Raw genomic sequence first — 24878 nt, forward strand, 5'->3', positions numbered from 1 at the left:
ACAGACATATGCATGCACTATGACCAGGAATCCATTTGTGTCTCGTATCCTACTAAATACATAAATGCACACGTATATATATATATGCTTATAGGCTTGAATATATATATATATATATATACATATATACGCATGCATATATGCATCAAATTTTTTTCAGCTGCAGCCACAGTTTAGTTTCACTGTTGAGTGTTATGTGAGCACTGGGGTGTCTCTCCGGTTCCTGATCGTCACTGCTTCGCTCACATGCATCTCTTTTGACACTTTTGTATCTTTTCCCTGTCCCTTCTCGCTCTTTTGTTCTCCTTTTCTCGCTTTCTGCGGTTTCAATGATTTACACTTCCAGGATCGCCTCGCTGGGCTCTTTCCCAGTACGGTAGCATTGTCCTCTGAGAGCGGTTCTCGCGCTTTTCCCACCCTCTTTTCCTGCCTCTTCCCTTCACCGCCTGTCTTTCATCTCCAGTGTCTCTCCTCTGCTCCAACCCCTGTCGCTCCACTTCCTTCCCCCGCGTCTCCTCTCCTCACTGGCGTGCGCCCTTCCCCTTCCTCTTTGATGGGAAACCGACACCGTCTTGGTCCCCAGCCGGCGAGTGGCCCGACAGTCGCCCCACAGTGTTGGACTCCACAACCGCGCCCGACGCGGAGACACCGTCCCCGCTGCTGTCCCCTGTCCTGCCTTCCTTCCGTCGGTCGCCTCGACTCCCCGGCGAGGCAGCGCCGGAGAGGCTCTCGGCGCCCGGAGAAGCGTCTTCACCCTCGCCGTCCACAAACAGAGACACCGAATGGGGCGAGCCTGAGCCCACGCGGCCTGCTCGCGGGGACTGCGGCACTCGGCCGCGGCGCGCCAGCAGACCCATCTCGCCGGCGCCGCCTCCACTCGCCACAGAGGCTGGCGAGGAGACAGACGGCGGAGACGCGGGAACTGCAGGGAACGAAGGCGCCTGTGGTATCTGCGAAAAGGGCGACGCCGAATTCCCGTCGCCGCGCAACCGGATCGAGCGCCGCGGCGGAAGACTGCCTTCACTCCGCCGCCGTTTCGACCCTCGGGTCCTGCCGCTATGGGCTGCCGACAGAGGTGTCTCCGCCCTCGGCCTCCCTCGGCCATCCTCGCCGCCCTCGCCAGTGCCGTCCTCGGGCGTCCTCGCGCGCGGAGAGGAGGCAGCTGCGGCCCCACTGTCTCCGCATCTGTCTCCTGCGTTGCTTCGTCCCGAAATCAAGGGCCGCGACGGAGATGAAAGCGAAGCGTTTCCAGTCGTGGGTCGAGTGGGGGAGAAGCAGAGGCGGGCATGTGCTGGTAGAAGGGGTGTCTCCTTTAAGGAGACACCTTTTTCGTCTCGCGACGCGAGCAAAGTGGCGGACGCGGAGCCGGCCTCCCTCTCGCCTACGGCAGGCACGCGCTCGCCCGTGAGATGAACGCTGTGGGGCGTCGAGCGTCTGCCTCCGCGACCTAAAACAAAAAGTAATCGTGCAGAGTGGAAAGGGAAACAACGAACACGATACAGCAGAGAGTGTGTGTGTTGAACACAGAGAACCCCCGCGCTGCAGATTTGGGAAGATGCACCAACGCGTTTAGCACCTCCTCCGTTCTCGCTCATTCACAACGTATCTCACAGTTCGTTTGTCTGTCGACTTCTCTCTCATTCGTCTGGCTCCGCACGGTCGAACTGCCGCCTTTCGTCTATCGCGTTGTCCACGTCTTCCGCTCTCTGCGGCCTGGCCCGTCCCTTCTCACCTGGTCGGCGTTTCGTGTCTCCTGTCGGTGCGGGCTGTGGCGTGGAGGCCTTTGCAGGCTCGTCGCGTTTGCCTCGACCGCGCTTCCTTCCTCTCCCTGTTACCCCCGGTCGTTTTCGCTTTCCTGCCCCGCCCAGCTTCTCGTCCTCGTCTTCCTCGCTCCCCTGTCCACTGCGGTCTCTCTCCGGTTCGTCGCCCTTCTCAGCTTCATCTTCCCCAAACAGAGCCAGGGGGGGGCCTCCGTCTTCCTCGTTCTTCGACAGAAGGGAGGACAGAGACGCCGAGCGACGAGGCTCTCCAGTCTCCCGCCTTTCTCGGCCGCGCGCGCCTTTCTTCTCTTCCTTCTCTTCCCTCTGCCCCGCGTGCTTCTCGCCGCCCCCTGACCCTGCCTCTGACTCTTCCGTCTCTTCTTCGCGGTGACGCACGAGTCGGTGTTTCTTGACTGGGGAGCGTTTCTCCTCGCCGAGAGAGCTGCGTCCGTCGCGCGGCCCGCGGTTCTTTCGCTTCCGCGAATCCTCGTCCTCGCTTGACGACGAGTGTTCATCCGAGCTCGAGGATTCGCTCGAATTCGAGCTGTTGCTGCTCTCACTGCTCTCGCTGCTGCTGTCACTCTCCGAGGAGCCCCGGCGTCTCGCGCGGCCCCGCTTGCCCTGTGCCGGCCCTCCCCGCCTGTTGCCTTCGCTCTTCGCTTTCTCCTGCTTCGGGTCCCGTCGTTGGTTCGCCGCTCGAGCTGCGCCGCCACCCTCGGCCCGCGGACCGGCCTTCTCCTTCTCGTCCCTTCTCGCCCCCGGCGCGGCACGCCCCACAGAGCCGTCCCTCGCCCCTTTCGGGCCCTCGCCCTTGCCTGCCAGCGAAGGTAGCGAAGCTGTGCCCCGCTGAGGCGCGCCGTCGGGAGTCTGCGGAGTCCCCGCGAAGCCTCCAACGCCGCCTCGCCCGATCGCAGACTTCGCGGCGGCGGCTCGGATTCCAGGGGCTGAGACAGCTCGAGCCGCACCTGACGCGGAGAGGAGGGGCGAAGCTGCAGGATGCAGAGAGGGCCCGTCGGGCGGCTGAGTTGACGGCGCCTTGCCTTGACTCTCATCCGACTTTGCGTCTTCCGCGCCCGCGCCAGGTGCCCCTTTCCCCAAGGCCCCTGCAGACCCCACAGCCCCGGAGACAAAGGAGACAGATCCAGCTGCGCCGGCTCCAGGGCGTTTTTTCGCCGCACACACATTCGAGCGTTGGGCGACGACGGGTGGGGGCTTGGCCCCGCGAGCGAGAGACAATGGTTGCCTCCCCTTTTGCTCGTCTCCCTTGCCCGCAGTTCGCTCTTCCGGCCTCTCGGCGAGAGGGGCCCCGGCGCGACTCTGGCCTTCGACTGGTCGCCTTTTCCCACTGCCGACGCCTGCGTCTCCTGCACCACTCCCAGCCGCGGCGTCTGTCTCCGCGAGCCCCTTCTGGCCGCCAGAAGCCGCCTCGAACATCGAGTTGAGGTGAGCCTCGAGGGCCTCCCCTGCCGCCGCAGCGCCGGCCGTCTCGGTCTCTTTCGGCGGGACAGGGGATTTGGTGAGATGAGCTGAACCTGCGAGAGCTGCATGCGCCCCGCCCGCCTTCCCCGCCCCCCGGCCCGAGGGCAGCGGCCGCGTGGCCGGCGCAGCGGGCCCAGACCCAGAGCGCGTCTCCTTCTTCGTCCACAGATCACGCACGGCGAGAGGCAGAAGCCGGAGCTCCACTTGAGTCCCTTCACGTGTCTCCGTCGCTTTTCTGGAAGCCGCGGAAGAAGCCAGACGCTGCGTGGGAACTGCGAGAAGAAGCGCCGTGACTGTGTGGCCGTCAGATGCAGGCGGAAAGGTGTGCAGCGCCACACAAGGCAGGAGAAGCGCGTCTTCGCTTGGAAACACAAACTCACACTTTTGCGACTTCGCGTTCCACCTGCATGCGGCGTTCAACGCCGCCGCGGCCTCCCGGGCCAGGGCCAGCGACTCGGAGGAGACGAGGGGACACTCGGCGACTACCGGCTTGGCCGAAGAGGCGGACGGCCGGAGAGCCATCGCGAGCGGAAGAGCAGACGGCGACAGCGGCTTGACACCAGGCGCCTTCCTCTGGAGGGGAAACGGACCGAGCGTTTCGACGCGAACGCGCAACTCCGACAAAGAAACCGAAGACGCCAAAGCCTCCGTGTAGACGGCAAGACCCGACGGATCGGGAGACAGCAGCAGCGTGTAGCCGTAGGCCTGAAAGACACAGGCACGCAATGCCGAAGCAGACGCTTTCCTGACAAGACGTGCATCCTTGCACGCAAACGCTTACGTGTAGATATTCACATGTGTGCACTAACTTGTGCCACGTATATCCATATATATATATATATATATATATACATCTATCTACAAATGTATACATATATGTATATATATATATATATATATTTATATAAACACACATATATATGCATACACAGTGATTCGCGGGCGGGCGCTTTCGCGAGGCGTTAATCGGCAGACAAATCAGCAGACACACACGAATGTATGAGGGTAGCCAAGTCGTCTTTTCAGCACTGATTCGAGCGACGCGCATTGAGATATCCGCTCGAACGTCTCCATCCCACAAGAGAGAGAAACCAATCTCCCAGACCTAAAGCACAGACACGCACGCATCGGCCTCTCTCTACATGTACCTGTTGGCGTCGGCCTGTATCTGCATCGATCTATACTATCCTTCAGTGCTGTCTCAATCTGCATTGTGTATGCATCTACATCTACACTCACATACGCATATACGTCTATAGGTATCTAGGAAGATAGGTTTCCACACAAACGCAAGAGCCAAGAGAGACGCCGCCCTGGTCCGCGGACTGGGCCCGCGCGTGGCCTGTGTTCATTTTCCGACGGCGTTTCGCTGCGTCCTTTCCGGCGTTTCTGCCGCGCGCTGTAGCAGCTTTTCGTTTCCGATCTCCTCCCCTGCAACTCGCGCCGCGCCTCGGGCCTACCTGGCAGTTCCCCGTCGAGAAGACCAGCCAGAAGCGTTTCGCGTCTCTTTCGGAAGCAAACTTGAGGAGGGCCATGCCCGGAAGCTCCTGGGGTTTCCCGCTCTTCGCCTTCGCTCGCTGGCTGCGCAGCAAGTCAAAGGAATGGCTGCTGAGGTCTCGGCCAGACTTTCTCTTCAGATTCGTGAAGATGTCGGCGCCTGCGCCGCCGCGTGCGCCGGGGCCCGCGCGGCCCACGAGTCCGGCGGCGAACGGCGTCTTCGCGGACTTCTCGTCTTCTCGACCCGTCTGGAGAGTCTGCTGAGGCAGACTTGGGCACCTGGCGAACACGGACGGTGCGGCGGACGCCGGCGAGTAGGCACTCGAGAGCGAAACAGGCAGCAAGGGCGAGACAAAGTCGTCCGAAAAGGCGTATTTCTCACTCGACTCGTCCGCGCGCGACACAATCAACTCGACTCGCTCAAGGCCCACAGCGTCTGCATGCGCCATGAGCGGCTTCTCCGTCGGCCGAGGCCAGGCAAACAGATCTTGTTTCGGAGAGGAGAAGAGCGGGGAGAAGGGCGATCCAGGGCGCGACTCGCGCCGTTTCTGAGGAGGCGCATGGGAGCGGCGCCAAACGCAAGCGTCTTCTTTCGAATCGTGAGACCCGTGGAAAGGCGAACGCGCAGCTGCCGGTGGGAGCAGGGCTGGGGCGGACGGCGGGAGCAGCGGATCGTAGAGCGACAGAAAGCCGAGATCGTCGCCCGCGGGATCCTCGAAAGCCGCCGGGGCAAAGGACGAAGTGGGAGAGGCCGAAGAGGCGGAGGGACATGAAATCCCCGCAGCAGAGAAAAACAAATCCAGCAACAACTCGCACACCAACGAGGCCGACAAGTCCGGCGGCAAACCGTACGCGGCCAGAGTCGTTGTCCCTGAAAACAGCGGAAAGGGGGAGAGCGGCAAAAAAAGCATGCAAAAAAGGGAACGGGGAAAGAAGAAACGTCGGTTGAGGCACAGCGAGATGGAAACACTGCAGTTTTGCGACGTGCAATAAAAGCAGTGGCGCATGCGCAACTGAATCTGCCGCCACCCTGAAAACACTCACATACACACTCACTTATCGACACACGTGCGTCTGGGAAGGCGGAGGTCATAGCCCCAGGAAATCTCATGACCACAATATATATATATATATATATGCATGTATTTATACTTGTATATGTGGACGTGTACAGGGGAAGAGATGCATGCACATATATAGGTGTACACCTAGGAATGCGTGCAGGCCGTTTACGGTGTGCACTGAAAAACGCACCTGGCAGCCAGCCCTCCTCCTCGCACACAATTCGTGGGACAAGCAGACAGGGGTTGAAGCGTTCCAGCGGGAGACGCCACACCGCTTGAAGGGGATCGGCACACGAGAGGAATCGCAGCTTTTTTTCCCCCTGAGCTTGCGTGTGTGTCTTGTCTGCTGCTTCGCTGGCCTGCGCCTTCTCTGCGACGCGAGACCTGTCTCTGTCTGCGCGCTTCTTCTCGAGCCTCTCGGAGCCGACGAAGCCTGCCTCGTCGTCAGAGCCCAACGGGGTGGCGGCTTCGAGGGCGAGCGCGCTCGAGCACGTGTACGGATCGCACAGACTGTCGATCTGAGAAGGAAAGCCGAAAGCAAAAGAACAGACAAAAGAGACTCCTTTTCAACACGGCGACGCAACACGGCCTCCCAAAGTGCAAAAAACCGCACCCATATATAAAAAATAATATATATATATATATATATATATATATATGGATGTATTCGTGCAAATGGGTATTCACGTATGTTTACCTGCATGGCTATACTGGATCCCGAGTTGTTAGTCCCTCTGTTTCTGTGTGCCGGTCGCCTGCCTGTCTCTATGGATGACATTGTCAACCATGTTTGCTTCACCTATTCGGGCAAATATATTTATAGGCCGTTACTATACACATATATACACGTCGGTACATGTATTTGTAAAAAAGGCCTTGCATATGCGTTTCGCGGCGTTCCTACGTCAGGGAGCAAGGGCGAGTGGAGTGCATCGTCAACTCGGTCTACAGGTTCCAACTGGAGAGGCAGCAGGTTGACAGGTTTCCATTCTTTCGTTAACTTTTCGCTTCGCTGGGAGGTTCCCGCGTCTTTCTCTGTCTTAACCAGCGGTGCGGCCCGGGCGTCGCCTGGCAGCGCGGCGCCTCTTTTGTCCTCCGCTTTGTCTTCCTTTGTCCGTGGCAGGTCGAGGCCGCGCTCAATGCCAGCGAAGGGGAAAGAAGCGTCGAAGAGAGTCGCCTTCCCCTCGCCGCCACTTCCCCCTGCGCGCCTGCTCCGTGCTCCATACACCACGCGCGGATCCCGTCCAGAGTCGTAGAAGCAGCTGAGCTCTCTGTCTCTGTCGGCCGTGTCGTCCGGTTTCTCTCGGCCTTCAGACCGAGGCGCCGCGCCGCATGCGACCGGCAGCGGACGCGAAGAAGCAGGCGCTGCCACATCCGCAGCAAATTGCATGCGCTGCGAGAGCGGCACGCCCATCGCGGGCGGAACGGTGTCGGCATGCGCGGGAGGCGGGGGGATGTCGCCTCCCAGGTGGCCTGGACGCACACCAGAGAAGTGGAAATCCGACTGCGCAGAACCCGTCCTGGGCACGTAGTACCCGTCAGCTTGGAGCTTCGGCGGAAGCGAAGAAAGAGCCGAGCCTGCGCCTTCTCTTCGCTCGGCACCCGAACCTTCTGTCTCGTCGGAAGGCCCCCACCTCTGGCCAGACTGGGAAGAAACGCCGTAACGGCTCTTCCCCTGTACGTACACCTGAGCGAGAGAGCCGCCCTCGGTCTCGATTTCGAACCCAGGTCCAGCAGGGACGCCAGTGCATGCAGCGGAGGCAGAGGAAGGAAAGGGAGAGGAGAAGGGCGGAAACTGATGACCATGAACCTGAGTTAGGGAGGCGTGCGCCCCGTAGGAGAGGCCAGGGTGGCGGGAGAGAGGGTCAGTGGTTTCGGGGTTGAAGCGTTCGGCCTCGTATCCGCGAAAGCCTCCCTCTGCGTCGCGCGGCTGTCCAAAATAGCCAAAACCGGACGCAAGCTCTTCTTTTGGAGGAAGGCCCTCGGGCGCGCAGCTCTGCGAAGAGCCCCCGGGGCCCAGCTGGCGACGCTCGACCCCGCTGCGCAGCCCCGCGAGGTTCGTCGCATGCATGCGCGCCCCTGAGGCGGTGGGACTCCTCCTGGAGCCGGGCGTGGCGGAGGAAGAAAAGCTTGCGAAGGCAGACATGGTGTTGGACACAGCAGAGAACGCGGCTGCTCCTGGGCGGCCTCCGAAGACTTCGTGCGGGTCCGGAGGCGGCAGAGGCTGAGAGGCAACGGCATATGTCGACGCGAACTGGGTCTGGGAAGAGAAGAAGGCAGGCGGCGGAGCGCCGCGCTGAGCGCCTCCGCTCGCCCTTCCGCCCTCGGCAGGAGGAGCCGGGAAGTAGGCGGGAGGCCGAGGAAAGGACGAGGGCGACGGCCTCAGAAACCCCTGAGGCGGCGGGGGAGCAGAGTCGGGAGGCGCGGGGGCTCGCCCCGGCAGAGAAGGCGGCGGATACATATTGCACCGGTCAGAGAGCTTCTAAGGGCGAGAACGCAGAGGGAGAGGCAGCAGCGACGAAGCAGAGAAGAGAGGAGACCTCTCTCCCTCTCTTCCCCTCGCGCTTCGTGTTTTTTTTCTCGCTCTCTCTCTTCCGTGCCGGTGTCCACGCATCCCGAGTCTCGTGTGTGCGTTGTCACTCTGACGCAGCTTACAGCCGGCGAGCCGAGCTCCAGGGTCACGGAAGCCTCCAGGGGGAAAAGGACCAGGCGGAAGTCACACAGTCGAGAAACGGCAGAGGAGGAAGCAGCGAAGAGCGGAAGCGAGAGGCCAGACCAAGGACAGAGAGACGAAGGACAGACACAAACGAAGGCGAGATAGACGAGAGACACACGAAGAAAGCGGGTGAAGAAAAGGGACACTGTCCCCCGCAGCTCTTCTTGCGCTGGCGGAAGTGAGAACTGTTGTGCGCTGAAGAGCCGACGAGCGGCCCTTTCGACCAACAGAGGAGCCTGGATGCGAGTTCGCGAGGCAGAGAACCTGCTGAGCACACAACCATGCATGGCAAGAAGACATGCGGGTTCGACAAAAAAGGCGCGCGGGGGGCCCGTTGGAAAAAATGCGCTCTATTGAAGCGGGCAAGAGAGCACGGGAGGTCTCGGGGAGAGTCGTTTGCGGAAAGAATCGTGAAGGAATCCGGAAGCGATGCAACTAAAGCGAAGAGCGGAAAGGAAAGAAGCTCGAGACAAGGGAAAGCCAGAAAGAAGCGCCATATGAAGACGCGAAAAGAAAACGGAACGAATTGAAGCCGGCACGACCCAACTCGACAGCGCGTGAATGCATGCAAACAGCCCTCTACAGTTGTAGAGACACCCTGCAGGGGCATAAAGCGGAAAAGATCGATTGGGGCAGAGAGGCCGTGGAAAAAAAAGGCATAAGTTTCCTTCGCGAGTTGGATCGTGTGGGTCTAAGTCTTCCAGCTGTCGCGGTTGCTCAAAAACAGACGAGGAACCTGCGCGGATGCAGAACAAAGTGTATTGGCCCTGCCTGGACGGAGTGTGTCGGGTGCCTGTGAGACGACATCGAGGGAAAGAAGTTTGGTTTAACCCCCTGGTGTTGCTACATGGTGTTGACCGTCTACAGAGAAGAAGGGGCTTTCAAGGACCAGGAAGGACGCAGCCCGCGAGGGCATCTTGCCAACAAAAAAGGCAATGACTCGGGCGGAATTTCGTGATCATCCGAATTTTTTTGAAACCCTGCCACCGTTCTGGATGAACTTACCGCGTGTATTCTTCGAGTGGAGCTGTATTGACCCTGGAAGTGTTTCGCGAGTCCCAGTACCAGGCCTAGGAGAGAGTCAATGTAGCTTCAAAAGCGATAACCTGCCGACAACGAAGACGCCATTAGTTCCCCGACATATGCACGCCCGCTGGCTCGGCGCACGATGTGATTGGTACCTTTCGTGCAGAAAACACAACAAAGGAAGGCTGCATGACGCTTGCACTCGACTTACCACTCTGCAGTGTCCTTCTAGCTAATCCTCCAAAACACGATTCCTCCATCCAGATCGTCCATTCCCGGTGCACAGGCCTCTCTTTTGTAAAGTGTCTCCCGACAGTACCGCTCAATGTGCCCGAGAGTGTCTGCGAGGAAGAATCAGGAAGCGTAAAGCGGCGTAGTGGCCACAAGGGAAGGCACAGGGGCTCAGAACGCTTCATTCCCCATTGTTGTAACCCGAACGCGATCATCGGTGTCGCGCAGGCTTGTTCTGTGTTGGAGAGGACGTCAAGTGACAGGGCTAACGGTGGCGGTCAGATCAGGCACGAGAGGCCGGGATCGCGTAGCGAACACCAGCTTCGTCCCGCTTCCGTCCCGCTGGTCTCCTAACACAAAACGAAAAGCTAAAAGTGTTGGATTTCAAAATCCTACGACATTAAGTTTATTCCACATCGGTTATGCTCTAGGCGTAATCTATGGACTACTGTTACCACTCGTATTAGCAGCGAGAAAAAACGGAGGCGACGAGCACCAATCGCAGATGTTTCCTGTTTTCTGGGGCAAGCAAGCCGCCCGCCAATCACCCGAGCTCTTGTGCAATGCCTGGTGCAACTCAGTTTCTCGGGAACGGCTTCCTGTCATCTGTGCGAAGCGGCTTGTCGACGGCGCCTCGCCGTGCTGTTGCTGGCGATGGAGTGTGGTTCGAACGGTCTCGTGAGCACGAGCAAGGGGAAATAAGGTATCGGGGGTCTGAAAACGGCCGAGTCGCTGCGTGCGCAGATTTTTCTGGTGCGGACACCACACAGGTGCCTTGAAAGGCCACAAGACTGATGGACGCCCTCTGGTGAATGACTGAGAGTCACTCTGCAGAAAGCGCCTGGGCAAGCGTTGGTGACCCAAACTCCAGGAGCAGCGCTTCACCGCGACACAGGTCGACGTGCCGGAACCTCATCAGAATCCGCGTTTTTCAGGACTCTCTTCTGGGCGTGGTGGCCCCTGTGACGGAACACAGACGCCAGGGACATAATTTGGCAAAAATTGCGCGAGGCCATTTACGGGCCAAAGAGCACTGCCACGAGAGTCTCCGCTGAGACATGAGCAGCCGCTTGATTGGGCTACAGGCCGATGAACAACGCTGCGTGAAAGGAGCCTGCGAGAAACGTTGAGTTTCCCGGTTTCCCTGAACCCACTCTGGGCGCGTTCCATCGGCTACCCGGAGGCAGCGTGCCTGCTTCTGAACATCCGCTTTCTAGTTCCGTTGTGTCCTGATCTCGACAGTCCCACGTGGTGCCGTTCATCTTCTCAAACACCTCAGAGGGCTTCGCCGAGGCTCGTCAGGTCAGCTAACCGGCTGTCGATGTTTCCTGGAAAACGCCGCTATCTCTGTCCCTCTTTTCTTGTGGTATTCGGTGTCCCACACATTTCTGGTTTTTCGGCGAGGTGGCAAGGAAAGGACCACACAATTCGGGGAAAGACTATTCGGGGAAGGAACTTGCTTGTTGATTCGTTTCCAGAGTAAGCGCAAAAAGCGCCGCGCCTTCGGCTCCAGGTGCTCCTCAGTCGAGCTGGCGAGGAACTGTTCTCTGGTTTCGCGGTTCCTGCTGGTCACAAGCGATCGTTCCAAGTGAAGCTGAGAGCGACAGAAGACTCAGTCCGTTGAGACACTCGCCTGGCGGGCGAGGCCACAGCTCCAACAAAATGGGGCGGCCACAAAAACCGTTGAGAACTGCTGGAGGCTCATGGAGCGAACCAAACATCCACCGAGCTCGGAGCACGTGTGAAGTCTCTCGTGCACACGTGGGGGGCGACGGCTGAGAAGTGAGACGAAAATCCGATTAACTGACTTCCGTCCTGGATGTGGAGATCCCGCTCTAAATATCTAGGGAAACAGACTCGCGACGCCTTTGCGTGTGTGCGGCTACCTCAGCGCAAAACCTCCCTTCATCGATGTGTCTACTGGTCTGATGGGTTGTGGGCGCCGAGAGAAAAACCAGAGGCCGCGGAAAACAAAGCTAGGAATGTTGCCGACGAATGGCGCCGGCATGTGGCCATGCCGCCACCCATATCCAGAAAAAAAAACTGCACAAATGCTGGAACGCCCAATTTTAAGTCGCTGTACGCCTGTGCCTAGATCGACTCCGCTTGGACTTCCCTTCTGCCTTTCCTCGTGGATGGAAACGCAGGCGACTTCCGATCTTCGAGAGATTTCGGAACTCCCCGTGATCGCAACCAAACACCAGACACACATGGCTTAGAGCTGCTCCACGCGTTCCCCAGTGTCGCGCTCCCACGTCGAGGCAGTGCAGAGAGGAGCGTTCTTTACTGCATCTCTCTTGGGAAACGGACAGTGCTTTCGGCATCGTCACGGACGGAAACAGCCGTGAGCGCGGAATGCTTTAACAAAATGGGTTTCTTTACGGAACAAAAGAGTCGGGAAACACACGGCTGTCCTTGCGGCCCCACGGACACCCCGAACGCGAGAACGGAGAGCGGGTTTGCGGTCTCCACCGTGCCCCGTTGTCGCCACGAAATCGCGTTTGTCAACAGATCCCTCAACTCTTCTGAGAAAGTCCGTCAGTTGTTCCTCTTGTCCCGGCTGCCTCCTCTCTTCCCTCCCGCCTCTTCGACTCTCGACTCCGACTCTCTGGCCCACACGGAATTACACCGTAATCTTGTCCTGATCGTCTATGCCTGTTTAGCCCCTTCCCCTCGACGCGTTTCTGTCTATGATCCTGAGTTCCTTCTTCCACACAAAACGAACCACAGAACGCCTGCGTGTTCCGGTCCGCTTTCTTTCTGGATCCCAAATGCAAATTCCGGAGGTGACCGAGTTCCACTTCTCCGGCCAGCGCGTCTAAGCATGCAGAGTGCGAGCAAAAAGATTACCCGGGTCAGTAGGGTTCCCCCTCCTTGCCGCGGATTACGCAGGTACTTTTGATTCGAAGAAAAGACGCAGGCGCAGTGTCGATGGCAGGGCGGCGTCAGTGACGAGGAGCTCTTCTCCTTCTTTGAGCAGGTCTGCCTCCGCGAGCTCTCTGGAAAAAACAGGAGAAAGATCATGACAAAGCTGCGGATCTCCTCTCAAGGCAACTGCTTCGATTTGAGCCAACAAAGCAAAGGACGGGACGGGGCAGGTACAGCACTCCAGCTGGTCTGCTTTCTTCCGCGGCTGGGGCGAGCTCTGCCGACTTTGCCACGAAGCACACAAACTCGGGCGTTTTTTCTTCAGCGTGAACGCAGAAATGACGCCTAGAGCCAATACAAGCACATGCCGCAGAGCGTCTCCACTCCAGCGCCCGCTCGAGAAGTGAAAACAGCAAACGACGCAAAAACAGAGACGGTTTCCTCACCGCAGAGTCTTGGGTAGGTTCGCCTCCAACTGCCGGCGAAGCTGAGGTGGTTTCTGCAGAAAAAGAACCGCCTGGACAGGCCAAACAGACACAACGCAACAGACTGTGCAGAGCGTTACACACAAAGTTGGGAATACTCCAGTGGTGTACAGCGCAGCTAGAGACCCAACTGGAAAGCAACACACGTGGATCTACACCTGCAAGCAAAAACACGTGCACTCTTTTTCGGACAGGAAAACACAGAATCCCCTGGAAAAAGCAAGCATAAAGACACACGCACAGACAAACATAAGCGGACCAACACCCGCTCCTCAGTGTCTTCGCAGCTGGATCTGGAGGCCCTCTGGTGACAGGGCGAAGAGGGAGCAGCAGGGGGTGATGGTATCTCAACGCGACAAAAATACACATTTATACACCTGGACGCAGCTGTCTCAAAGAGACAGAGTTAAGTGCACACCTCTGAGAGAAGTACTCTCATTATATATATATATATATATATATATATTTGTGGGCGTAGTACCGTTGAGCTTGAGATGCCTGGGCTCTGGAGATTCAGCGTGGGGTCTTGTGAAAGGAGTTGCAGCAAATCTTGAAGCGAAGTCTCATCTGCATCGACTACCCTCTTCATCGCTCCTCTCCCGCTGCAAATCACGCAGTCCTGAACAAGACACTCATCCAGGCAAAAGGGAACTTCCGTGCATGCGGAGACACACAAAGCCAGACGCCCGTCGGCGCAAAACAAGCAGGCGAGAGGCGTCCCTATGCGTAGGCGATCGACGTTCAACATGCATACAGCAAGGGAAACACACACTACCGATCCAACACACGCAGACACAAATTCCAATGTACCTTTCTGTATATATATATATATATATATTTGCATGTATACACGTATACATACCTATTTATATATATATATATACATAGATATATCTGTATGTATATGTCCATTCAGAGAGAGAGAAAGTACGCTCTTGATGCCGCGCCAAATGAGTAAGTACGACGACCTCCGTGCTCATACGTAGGTTGGCAAAACGCGTAGATGACGTTTCTATACCGGTTTCTTCGCATACTCAAAGGTATGCGTGTAGATGCCGGTCTCGCCCATGTACATGATGTAATTTTGAACGCCAGATAACTCCTCTGCGCCGGGGGTGCCGTTAGTCGCTTCCCTTCTGCGCCCTCCTCCTCCGTCGTCTGGGGCATCTCCCGGTGCGTCTTCGTCATGCAAAGCAGAGGCAACGCGAGGCGACTCCAGCTCTCGCATGCTCTTCAGTCCTTCCTGCGTTTGCGTCGACGCGCTTTCTTCCCGTTCACCGGGGACGCCAGATTCAGGGTCCCCTCCACAGAGCGACGAAGACGGGCAAGAGGAAGGCTGAGACTCCGCAAGCAGCCGGTCTTCGTGAAGAAGACTGTCGAACTTCTTCCGCTCTTCTGAGCTCTGCTCACAAGACGACGAGGGAGACGAAGTCGAAGGCCCAGAGGGGGTCGGAGACGGAGAGTCGAGACCAGCGACGCGAGCGTCGTGTGAACTGCAAACGCAGAAAGTCGCGATTTTCAGCGCCTCTTCAACGAGCATGGCGGCGATGATCGCGTTCGTGCTGGCAACTGCAGGAATAATGCGCTGGATACACAGGCCGAGGAAGGCGAGAACGCATTGGAAGACGTGAAAAGCGAGAAGAGAGAAACAGGAGAGGAAAGAGAGAAAAAGGAGTGGAAAGGGAGATCAAAGCGAAAAGACGCGACAAGCGAGACGGAACAGAACGAAGTGAGCACAAATGACCCAGTTCAGAGACAGGACAAAAAAAAGGCAGGTGAGAAAAGCCGGAAAACATCTGCAAGAGTGCGGGACGTGTCCCTGTTTCCGGCGCCGACGCGCCACAGCTCGGTAGCTGCTGAACTGCAGGCGAAGACGAAAGAAGAACGAGATGAAGATGGTGAAGATGGTGAAGCTGCTGCAGAGATGCAGATGTACATGCAACGGAGAGGCAGGGGAAGAGGCTCGCAGTTTTCCAAAGAGCGAGTCGGGCGAGAAAGGAGACCCGACCCACGAACCCATCACAAAGAGACAGGCCTCCGGAGGTGAGAGACGCGAGAGGAGGCGAGGGAAATTGAAAGGGATTAGAGGCACAAACGCGAAGCGAAGGAGGGAGAACGAGCGGAGTCCGGGGCCTCAACAGCACAGCTGTGGAGACGAACGCGAGACTCTGGCATGTCTCTTGCTCCTAAGCGCCGCACTGGGCAAATACGAAAACTGAACATTCCCCCTTTTCTCGAAGCTCGCCCTCTCCTACTTTCGTGACGCCGAGCGCCAAGCGATAGGTGACGCCTGGAATTTTGAATGTCTCCGCTCGTTGCTTCGCACGCTCGTAGACCCACTGCAGATGCTCAGTGTCGTCTGCATCCTAAAAAAATGGAAGGACGAGAAGACTCGCAATAATCGACAAAGGCGAGAGACGCACGCTTCGCCCGTGACGCCAAATAAGTATCTCCGAAACACCGTCGACGGGTTCTCTCTGTGATGTGCTAGTCGTCTCTCTAGAGAGACAAATCGCTGCCTCCATCGACATGATGCCTTTGCGACGGCGACCGAGGCCGGGAAGCCTCTAAAGGCAACGAAGCATGCTTTGAACCTACAAATTCGCGGCCGGGGAACTGCTGCGTCCACAAAACGAGCATGGCGTACTCTGCGCAGGAAACACACAGTTGAATCCGATTCGCCTTTTATCTTAAGCTGACGCCGGACGTGTCCTTCTTCCGCCTTCTCTTCGGTTCGCTTGCTGATCCTGTCTCCAGCATCGGTTCCTCTCTGGGTGGTTCCTCCCGCGCTGGGGAACGGCCGGTGTTTCCTAGAGCGGACGGGGGCGACGAGCCCGGAATGAAGAGCGCACGTGAGGGAGACTTCTACAAGGAGACGCGGTCCTCACGGTAGACGAGCAGGGCACAGGAGGAGGCAGCCCGGCCCTCAGCTGGTCCAACACTGCAGCCGCCACAAGCCGCCGTCTGTTTCCGTTCTAGACTCGATCCGCCTGTGCTGCGCGTTCACCTCTCGCCTCCACGCAGGCCTTTCTTCTCCCGCCGCCAGACTCACCGATGCAGTGCTCGGGAAGCCGCGGCGTCTCCGCAAGCGTGCACAGCGGGTAGGTGGTCTGCGAGAGAGCGCGCAGTCCGACAGGAAAAGGAGAAAAGAGTGTCGCAGGACTCTGAGCGCGACGCAGGAGTTGCGAACTCCGTCTCCCGTCTTCTCTGCGGTGCGTGTGTGTCTGTCTCTTCGCCTTTGCCAGGCGCCTCGCGGACCTGTGGCGGAAAACTCTGAAGTGAGCACTCGAAGCAGGAGGTCACGAAGGGGAAGATGCACCGTGCTTGCCCCTTGAGGCCCTCGCTGCCTCCATCCAGGAGCGGAATGCACGAGCTCAAATCCACTTCTCCGTCTTCGCCTGTTTCCGCCTGCAGAGACACGGAACGCGAGCGTGGACGAAAGCTGGTGAAAGATCCACACGGCGGCGAGACACGTGCTCCGGCAGGTTTCCCCAGTCCCACCGTGTTTTTGCTTCAGAGACCGGAAAATGTGGGCTCTTTTTTCCCTCCGCCTCCGCCCCACTTCCCCGCGACGCGTGAGAGAGTTTCTCTTTCAGGGGTGTCGAGCTTCCGCATGTTTCGTGGCTCATCACGGCCCGCGGATGCTGCACACCCCTCTCGCTGGTCCCGCCGTTTCGTTTTTTTGTTGCCTCTGTGGTGGCGAGTGTGCAACTGGAAGTCTGGTGGTCGCGCGCCTTCGCACTGTCCGCTGCCCCTCCTCTCCATTCCTCCCCCGTCTCCACTCTCACCAGACTGTGGACCATGGCGTTCAGCCACCGGCGAGCTTCGATGCTGTCGAGCCCCGAAACGATGATGTGGAACTGGCGGTAGAAGTCCTCGTTCTTCTCCTCTAGGCGACCCACATGCCTGGAAACTCGAAAAAAAGTCGACAAAATCGAGACCCTGACGGGACGGCGAAGGGTTCCCCCCCCCCCCCCCCCGCTGAAACCGGCGAAACCGAAGCTGCAAGCGAACTGGACACCGTCCCTCAAAACCCCACACACTTTTGTCTCTTCCAGGAAAAATGTCTCCGGTCAGAGGGCCGCCGGAGAGACGAAGAGTCAAGGAAACGAGGGGGAAGACCTACAGAACATGTCCGCGTTTCCCTTCTCTTCGTGCCGCTGCGCCCCGCTCCCTGCGTCGCCAACTCGAGCGCGGAGGAAAAGCGATGCCGAAAAGGCAGGATACACAGTGAGAGCATCCACGCATCCAAGCGCCCACGCACATGCGGAAACCTACACATTTATACACACGTATATATATATATATAAGTAGGTTGGTGTATCGGTGCATTTTCAAGTGCACGTCTGCACAGCACTACGACTATATAGGGGGACGAAGATGTCTCTATGTGTGTCCAGGTGCTCGTCTGCTGATTTATCTTTGTCGCCTTCCCCGCACTGTCGAGTCGCGACTATTTCGTGTCGAGAGGCGGGTGACGGCTGTCAGAAACCGAACCCCTGAACCCTAGACGGCGCCCTTGAACCAGCAAAACGAAAAGCCAATGCTCTACGAAAAGCCGTTTCATAGTAGCATGCACCGCAGATGCTCCAAACGCTTCGTTTCGAAGACGACTCGACGCATGCACCCTCAAACCCAGCAGCCTGCTGGTGCCCAGAAAGGCGGTGTCTCGTCTGTGAAAGAGCAGGCGTTTGCGCACCCTGTCACATGCACATTGAGGTGGGCATACTGCGCATTCAGCGCCTCAGCAGCCACTTGCGCCTTCGGACGCCCCACATGCTTGTCCCGGAAGAGAAACTGTCTGTGAAGATTGGTCACGTGAATCGTGTCCATGTCGATGACGTCGATTCGGCGGAAGCCCGACAAACAGAGGCACTTCAGCACCTCGCAGCCTGAGCGTAATGGCGAAAGAAAATGAAAGACACCGGCACGGAAGACTGAGGAGAGGCGATAGAGAAGTCAGACTGTGGGATGCGAAAGAGGGAAACAAAGACGCCTTTTTGCGCTGGAAAGTGCTTAGAAGAAACAAGAATTGCCTCTTGACAAGCAAAGAAGATGGATATACAACTATATATATATATATATATATACACGTCCTTGCGTACGCGTAGTAGGTACGTACTCGTGTTTAGAAGCAGATTTCCAAATGTATCTGCATATGAGCCTCTGTTTTAAACGGAGATCTTCCAGCACGTATCCATGTTGGCATGAGCAACGGGCGCAGTAGAGTATCGGTCCACGTAAGTTTACATTAGCTTGTATACGAAGACAAATCGGAACATATACAGATGTACGTATGGATATGGTATAAGCGCCTGTGCAGATATGGGGTCACTCGGCAACGATACGGAAATAGACGCGGGCGGTGACGGAAGTCCACCAGCAAAATAAAAACGTAGCTTACCTAGGCCTCCGGCACCGACGACAAGAACATGTGTGTCTCGCAGTCTGCTGATTGTCTGAGAACAAAGATGAAGACAAACATTCGAAGCGGGCGTAAGAAAAAGAAGGGGATTTGACAGAAGTCAAAGGCATGTCGAACAAGGGGGACATCAAAAATAGAGACGGAAAGGCAACAACACGTGACTATGGTCTTCTGTCTCCCTTTCAATACCTCATCACGCGCTTCTTGTCTTTCCTTGACATTTCGCGTTAGCTTCCCAGTCGGGTTCTCCATGTCTTCCTGGCCCTCTGCCGTCATCCCCTCCAGTTCCTTCTTCTTCAGCCGTCTCACTCTTCCCTAGGCCTGTCTTTTTTCCCAATGGCTCGTCTCGTGTTCTTCGTGATTCGTTTGAGAGAGAAGACAGATCGCTACAATGGGTAAGGGTCGGCCTGGTGTTTCTTTCACCTCTGATTGAAGCTATACCTCTGCTCCGGGTTCGAACTGAGGAGGTGCGAAAGCTTGTGGCCGACGGAGAAGGCAGTTCAGGTGATAGTCAGGGTCTGAGTTGGACTGCGCCACGACACGGTACGCGCAGCCCCGGTCTCGCTCTTCCTTTGCTTCGCTCATTTTTTTGTCGCCGAATATATCAGAAGAGGAAGAATACGCGGCGCTGCTTATGATGCAGCAGCCGGCGGATGAGGGGAGTCAGTAGACTGGACCGAAACAGAGAAACCAAAGTGTAACTACACAGACGGTCGGGGGTGACTACTCCACGAAAGAAGCGAAGAGAGGAAAACGGAGCAGAGAAACATGGAAAGAAAGACGAGATGAGGCTGCTGAACTGGACAAAGAGATGAGAAGATGAGACGGATAGTGCGCGAGGCCAGGTTCAATGGGAGATGAATGACATGTCACGCATCTGCTCGGTGTGCAATTCATGCCATTGCGCGTGGAGGAGGACTGTGGACGGTATAGGTGCCGTACCATGCCAGTGATTCTGTTGTAAGGAAAAGGGCAAAAACTCTGGGAAACGGGAAGAGGAACTTATCACACACACTTTCCCTTCTCTCACAACGATGTTGAGGCAACTGCGGCGCTTGCGGTGGTTGCTCTGCAGAGCTATTTAATGCGGAAGACATCTCCGTCTGTTTTCTGAAGGAACAGCCGGGCTGCCTGCCAACGAAGGCTAGCGATACCAGCGAGCTCAAATATAAACCCCACAATTTAACCAAAGTCCTCTTGCACACAAGCGCTCCTAAAAAAACGAAAGCGGTTTTTTAGCAGGAAATCGAGGTATGGTAAGGACGATTGTTCTTGTTTTCTCCGACGAGCTGCAGGACCTCTCTGCAGCGATCGTTTCCGTTCGGCGTAGCTCTGTAGAATGTCGCGCTCTAAGAAAGGAAAGCGAGCGGCGGAAATGCACACGGGAGAAGCTAACTCGTTTTCATTGCATTGCTTACAGCTCCAGCAGAGTTCCGATTCAAAAGAAGGAAGCTGAAAGGAAATGTAGAGCAGCATCGAAGTCGCAGACAAATTGTTCGGTGAACTCCTGAAAAGTGTGTATTGCATGCGTGTGCGCCTCAACGGCTGGGGCCAACGGGGAGTACATACACCTGAAAAGTGCTCCTTATGGTGACTCACACCAGCATCACTTCATTAGTGGTCTTCGGTAACTCACCGGTGTAGTCCAACACAAGTTTCTCGCCGCAAAAAATGCAGCGTAACGCAAGGTCGGCCCGCTAATCAGTCCCTGTGAGAGCGGAGTGACAAGACAAAGGGCCGGCAAGTAACCTCGAATTCCACGCGGCTTATCAGCAAGTGCTCAGCATTTATGATATCCAGAGGAGTGACCTAAAGGAAGTTATCGGTTATCCTACGTTTCTTTTGACGTGTTACAGACTGCCAGCCTTCACTGCGGGGTGGCTGCCGCAGCCACTTTACCTATGCCTCGTTGTTTAGAGCTAGACTTGTCAAATCATGTGCATCAGCCGTGAGCAAACCCTCCTCACGGGTAGAAAATCTTCGCAAACGCCCCGCCTGGCGTGTAGTCACCGACGAGAAGAAAGCCCAGCCTGAAGTCAGAAGCTTCACATTCGTCGAGTGTACACTGTCCCACGGCTCCCAAAGCTCCCAACTGCTCTATAGTACACATTTGTGCCCTGCGAAATTCATAGCCGTGCCGCGCTATGGCACTGAAGTGGTCTGTTTTATTCAAATGCCTAGACGACGCGTTTGTCAAAGGCAGGAATGGCTCATACTCATGTGAAGGGTTACTGTAAGCAGTAGGGCAGATCCCGGAAGTGCTTTGAGCGCACAGTTCAGAATACAAGTGCCAGAGTAAATCACGTTTTGCGAACATCATTTCGTGTCATTCACGCCGTGTCCAACTACTCTCCAGCTTCCGCTGAAGGGGGTGGCGAGGCAGTGAGAAAAGTGTGTGGAAATAAAAGGATTTCTCCGTATTTCCGGACAAACAGACGGGGTTCTGTCTGCCGTTCGTACCCAGCACCTCTGTCACCACGTCCAGATTGTTCAGTTTTCGGGGATTGACAATATGGAGAGATCGTCTACCTGAGGAAGTAACAAAGAAACTTGGCACCCAATAGAGACGGACCTTACTGAACTAGAGGAGAGGCAGGGGGCGTCGACACAGACAAACCGTGGCAGGAGCATCTCCGGCACTGGTGTCATACACACAGGGTCGGGCGTCTGTTGCCGTCTTCGGGCAATGGTTTTTTATCACCCCCACCAAAAAGGATCAACTGCATGAGGGCATCACATTCTCCGCACATTCAGAGCTCGCGTGCCCGTCCTATCCTATAAATTATATTGCAAGTGTTCCCTCAGCGGTGGACATCCGTGGGGAACACCAGCATGAAACATGGCAAATCGTCGAGCAAACGGACAGAGACGTTTGAGAGGCTGCGAGAACGAGAATCATCGCCCGTACCAATACAGTGTGACAGTGAAACTTTAAAAACAACGATCGTCACGTTCGCAACGCTCAAGTCAGCCGGAGGCAGAGTCATGTTTTTTTTTCTATTCCACTCGCTGGAGTTCCGAAGTTCTTCGAAGTGATGATTACTACCAGTGTTCGTTAGGTCACGTCGCAAACCTGGGCGGGTGTTTTCTTGCGAAGTTTGTATATCTGTGGGGGCCCTTCCGTGAAGGGTATCTTCTGGGACTTTTCACTGATGGTGAGACTGCGGTGTACTGCCTGCCAGAACACCTCGGCTACAAGCAGACTTCTTATAGAACAAGCGAGCTGAAACTCCATATTTGCTCTTCTTGGCTGACAAAAAGTGTTTGCTTCTTTGTGGCAAGTTGCTTAAGAACAGTGCGGAAAGAATGGTGGGCGAACCACCCGTAAAATAACGGTTCCAGTAGAAACCGCAGATTTCGTAAAGAATTCGTGTGCGGTCACATGAGAAGAACAGAAAGCGAGAGTGCAATGCGGAACTCCGGGAGACGGCAAAGAAGGCAAACACATGCTGCAACGTCTCCTTTGGATTTGCGTCATAATGGCTTCGCTGGGTCTCCCACCATTATTACATGCTTCTTGTGACCCAGATATTTGCTACACACTGTCACTGTTGTCTTTGCGGACAGAGAGTCTTTTGTGAGCACATGTGGACCGCATCTTTCGAGAGTTCTCTGCAAGTGAAGGCAACCGCCGTCAGTCGTTCCCGGTCCTCGCCCTACTGCGTTTCGGCGTATTTCAAATGCACTTGGCGAGAGGCTCGCTGTCACATTCCCCGCCGCATGCTCCTCTGAGGTTAACTTCCGATCGTGTACTTGAGCCTCGGAGTGACTCTCTTAGATTGCAACTAATCATGTTTCATAAATACAGCCAGGGAAAGCTCTTTTGATTTCCACGAACGGAGTATCACGGGTGGCCCACTGCCGTCCTCGAATATGTACTCCCATGAGGACAAATGAGTTTCCGGGGGTGCTACAGTGTTTGCAAACCTCCTTTGTCCACTACCATATTTGGTACCTTGGCTACTTAGAGGATACTACGCATCCGATGTAACATTAAGACGATTCGCTGTCTTACAATTTATATTTCCTTAGTGCTGGCCATCAGACACTAACGCGTACCCAATCCTCGAGGGAAACTTGACGGTTGTTCGAAAGCAGTGTGAATCATTTATAATATCAACTGCTGGAGCTTCCCAGTAGAAACCGCTGCTTTATGCATGTCGTTTCGCACTTCTCAGTCTGCTGTTCTCAAGAAACGACTTGCGAATCGCAGGGTGAAGAACCACACCAGTCAAGGCTGCGCTGCGAGTAACCTCCTCCGCCTCTCATGCATCTGCCCAGGAAAGTGCCTTCTCTCCCACCTTTCACAAGCATTCATTTCCACCATTGAGACTGGCAAGAGGGTACCCCTTTTTAAGACAACTGAGACACCCATAAAGGACACCGCACTCTTAAACAGCCAAAGCCGCTGTATGCGCGCGCTGGGGGCCGAGCTCGGCTCTCCCGGTGAAGAGTTTTGCCGCTGGCGTAGCCTGTCCTTCTTTGTGCGGATTTTCCACCTCGTTCTACACTTTTCTGGATTGAAGGCGGACCTTTCCTAAGCCTGCCTGTTCGCGGGTTTCCGTCTCACTCCAGCAGCTCTTTTCCGGTATCCCGTTCCCCTTCCATTCGCAAATCTGCCTCCCCTACGCATGTCTCGACGTCGTCGACTTACCGCTTTTGCCGAGAGGGGAAAAACGCTGCGCCAGAGTATGCGGCACCGCGCATATTGCAGCTGAAAAATGCGACGAAAATGACGGGGGTGGAGAAAGCCACGATGTTGCGAGTTTGTGTAGTTTCTCTCTGTCTTATTCCTCATTTCCTGACTGTTGAAGCTTACGCTGGCTCTTTTGAACTGAGTTTTTTCGGACACGCAGAGATCTCGCTTTCTCTCCACTAGCAGCCTCTTCACCCATAGCCACGCGTCTTAGCTCCCCCCGTCTTCTCCCTCGAGGCTCGTCCAGTTGTCGCGCTTGAACAAAACCACCCTCCGCGTTTACCCACGAGTATTTACGCATTTTGTTAAGCTTTGAAGCGTCTGATCTATAGTTTTGTTTCATTCCCTGTTCTTTGTCCCACCATGCGCGTCGTGAACTCCGGCCTCTCAACTCACCGCCAGGCGGATCCGGGAAGTAGCGTTTCCGGGGGCTGGTAAGTTTGACCGCTAGGCCTCTGGCTCAATTGGCCCTTCTTGTCCGTGGTTTCGTCCCTGACCTCCGAACTTCATGTAAGACCATTTGCGGGGATTTCGGCTGTACTTCGACGCTCATTTGAGCCCCGCTCTCTTCCCAAGCTCCTCCGGTACCCAGCCAAACGCGATCAGCGTTCTTACACTGTCGAGCGCGTGCGGTTTTCATCTTTTGTAGAATGGAAGAGGAAGCGTCTACTTCCGTTCTTCACAGTGTATACTTGGCTCCAAATTCGCGTACATTTGCGCACCCTGGAGCACAGTGACGAGCCTCCGTTCGGTTCATAGACATCGGTGCCGCTCTCTGGTACCGAGAGGCTGTGTTCAGCCTCGTTCGCCTTCACGCGCACCGCGCATGTCGACATGTCGCTCTTATGGTGAGTTTCGGTCTCGTTCCCGTGGCAGTCCACAGACAGGCACCACGGGGAAGCGGCGGCCCAAGAGTGCGCATCTACGAGGAAGGGAAGGCGAAGGGAAAGGCCGCATTTCTTGCGCTCTGGAATCGAAAATCCCCTCAACACGCGAGATAACAACCTGAAAGTTGTTCGGTTGCCACGCATACCCCCTTCTCCGTTTGGGACAGGAAGAGAGACAGGAAACGATCGAAGACCAACAGGGACAGCAGAAGGCGTCTGGTGACCGTGCAGCCAGCTCCACATCTGTTTGTGGCGAGGAAATACGTTTTAGAGATGACACGTGCCTTCTTCATCTCTTGGTTTCGCTTTTCGTGACATATCAGTTCACTGGTGGAGAGAGGTGCGCTGCTCTTCTCTTCTTCTACCAGACCTCTCTGTGTTGTTCCGGACCGTTCGATGCCCGTGTGTGCGCCCGCAGTCACCCTCTTTCCTAAGTTCAAACGCGTGGGACAGTTTCCGTTCTCCTTCTCCATCAAGTCTCCCTTCTCCACTCGATTTTCTATCGTTTTTGAAGGGTTGTCGCACAGAACCCAGGCCACGGCATGACGACTATTTTGTTTCCTCGACAAACGCTTTCTTTTCTCTGTTTCCCCACTTGTTCTTCCTCCTTGCTCTCCAAACGCGTGCTCGTTTGAGTTCCCCGTCTCCGCGTGCTGCAGTTGAGAAGGGGCTCTCGTTGCGGTTGCGAGGGGAGGCTCTGGAGAAAAGTTGTTCTTCCACTTTTTTTCGCTGTTCCGCGCCAAG

At 56.0% G+C, this 24878-nt stretch overlaps 2 protein-coding genes across 2 annotated transcripts; both read right to left on the bottom strand.

The window, feature by feature from the left end:
* Positions 1-521: 521 nt before the first annotated feature.
* On the bottom strand, positions 522-8261 carry NCLIV_040310 (conserved hypothetical protein; the record flags this gene model as incomplete). Its single annotated transcript, XM_003880940.1, has 5 exons — positions 522-1447; positions 1733-3944; positions 4700-5607; positions 5991-6318; positions 6705-8261. 5 exons carry the CDS (start codon positions 8259-8261, stop codon positions 522-524), a joined length of 5931 nt encoding a protein of 1976 aa, XP_003880989.1.
* Positions 8262-12657: 4396 nt separating this feature from the next.
* Positions 12658-18827, bottom strand: NCLIV_040320 (putative ubiquitin-activating enzyme; the record flags this gene model as incomplete). Its single annotated transcript, XM_003880941.1, has 11 exons — positions 12658-12772; positions 13088-13158; positions 14145-14711; positions 15382-15492; positions 15725-15774; positions 16179-16236; positions 16385-16534; positions 16915-17032; positions 17826-18018; positions 18531-18585; positions 18741-18827. The coding sequence occupies 11 exons, from the start codon at positions 18825-18827 to the stop codon at positions 12658-12660; spliced, it is 1575 nt and encodes a 524-aa protein (XP_003880990.1).
* Between the last annotated feature and the right edge of the window lie 6051 nt (positions 18828-24878).

Source organism: Neospora caninum, chromosome IX (assembly GCF_000208865.1).
Source record: "Neospora caninum Liverpool complete genome, chromosome IX".
In the NCBI taxonomy this organism is placed as follows: domain Eukaryota; phylum Apicomplexa; class Conoidasida; order Eucoccidiorida; family Sarcocystidae; genus Neospora; species Neospora caninum.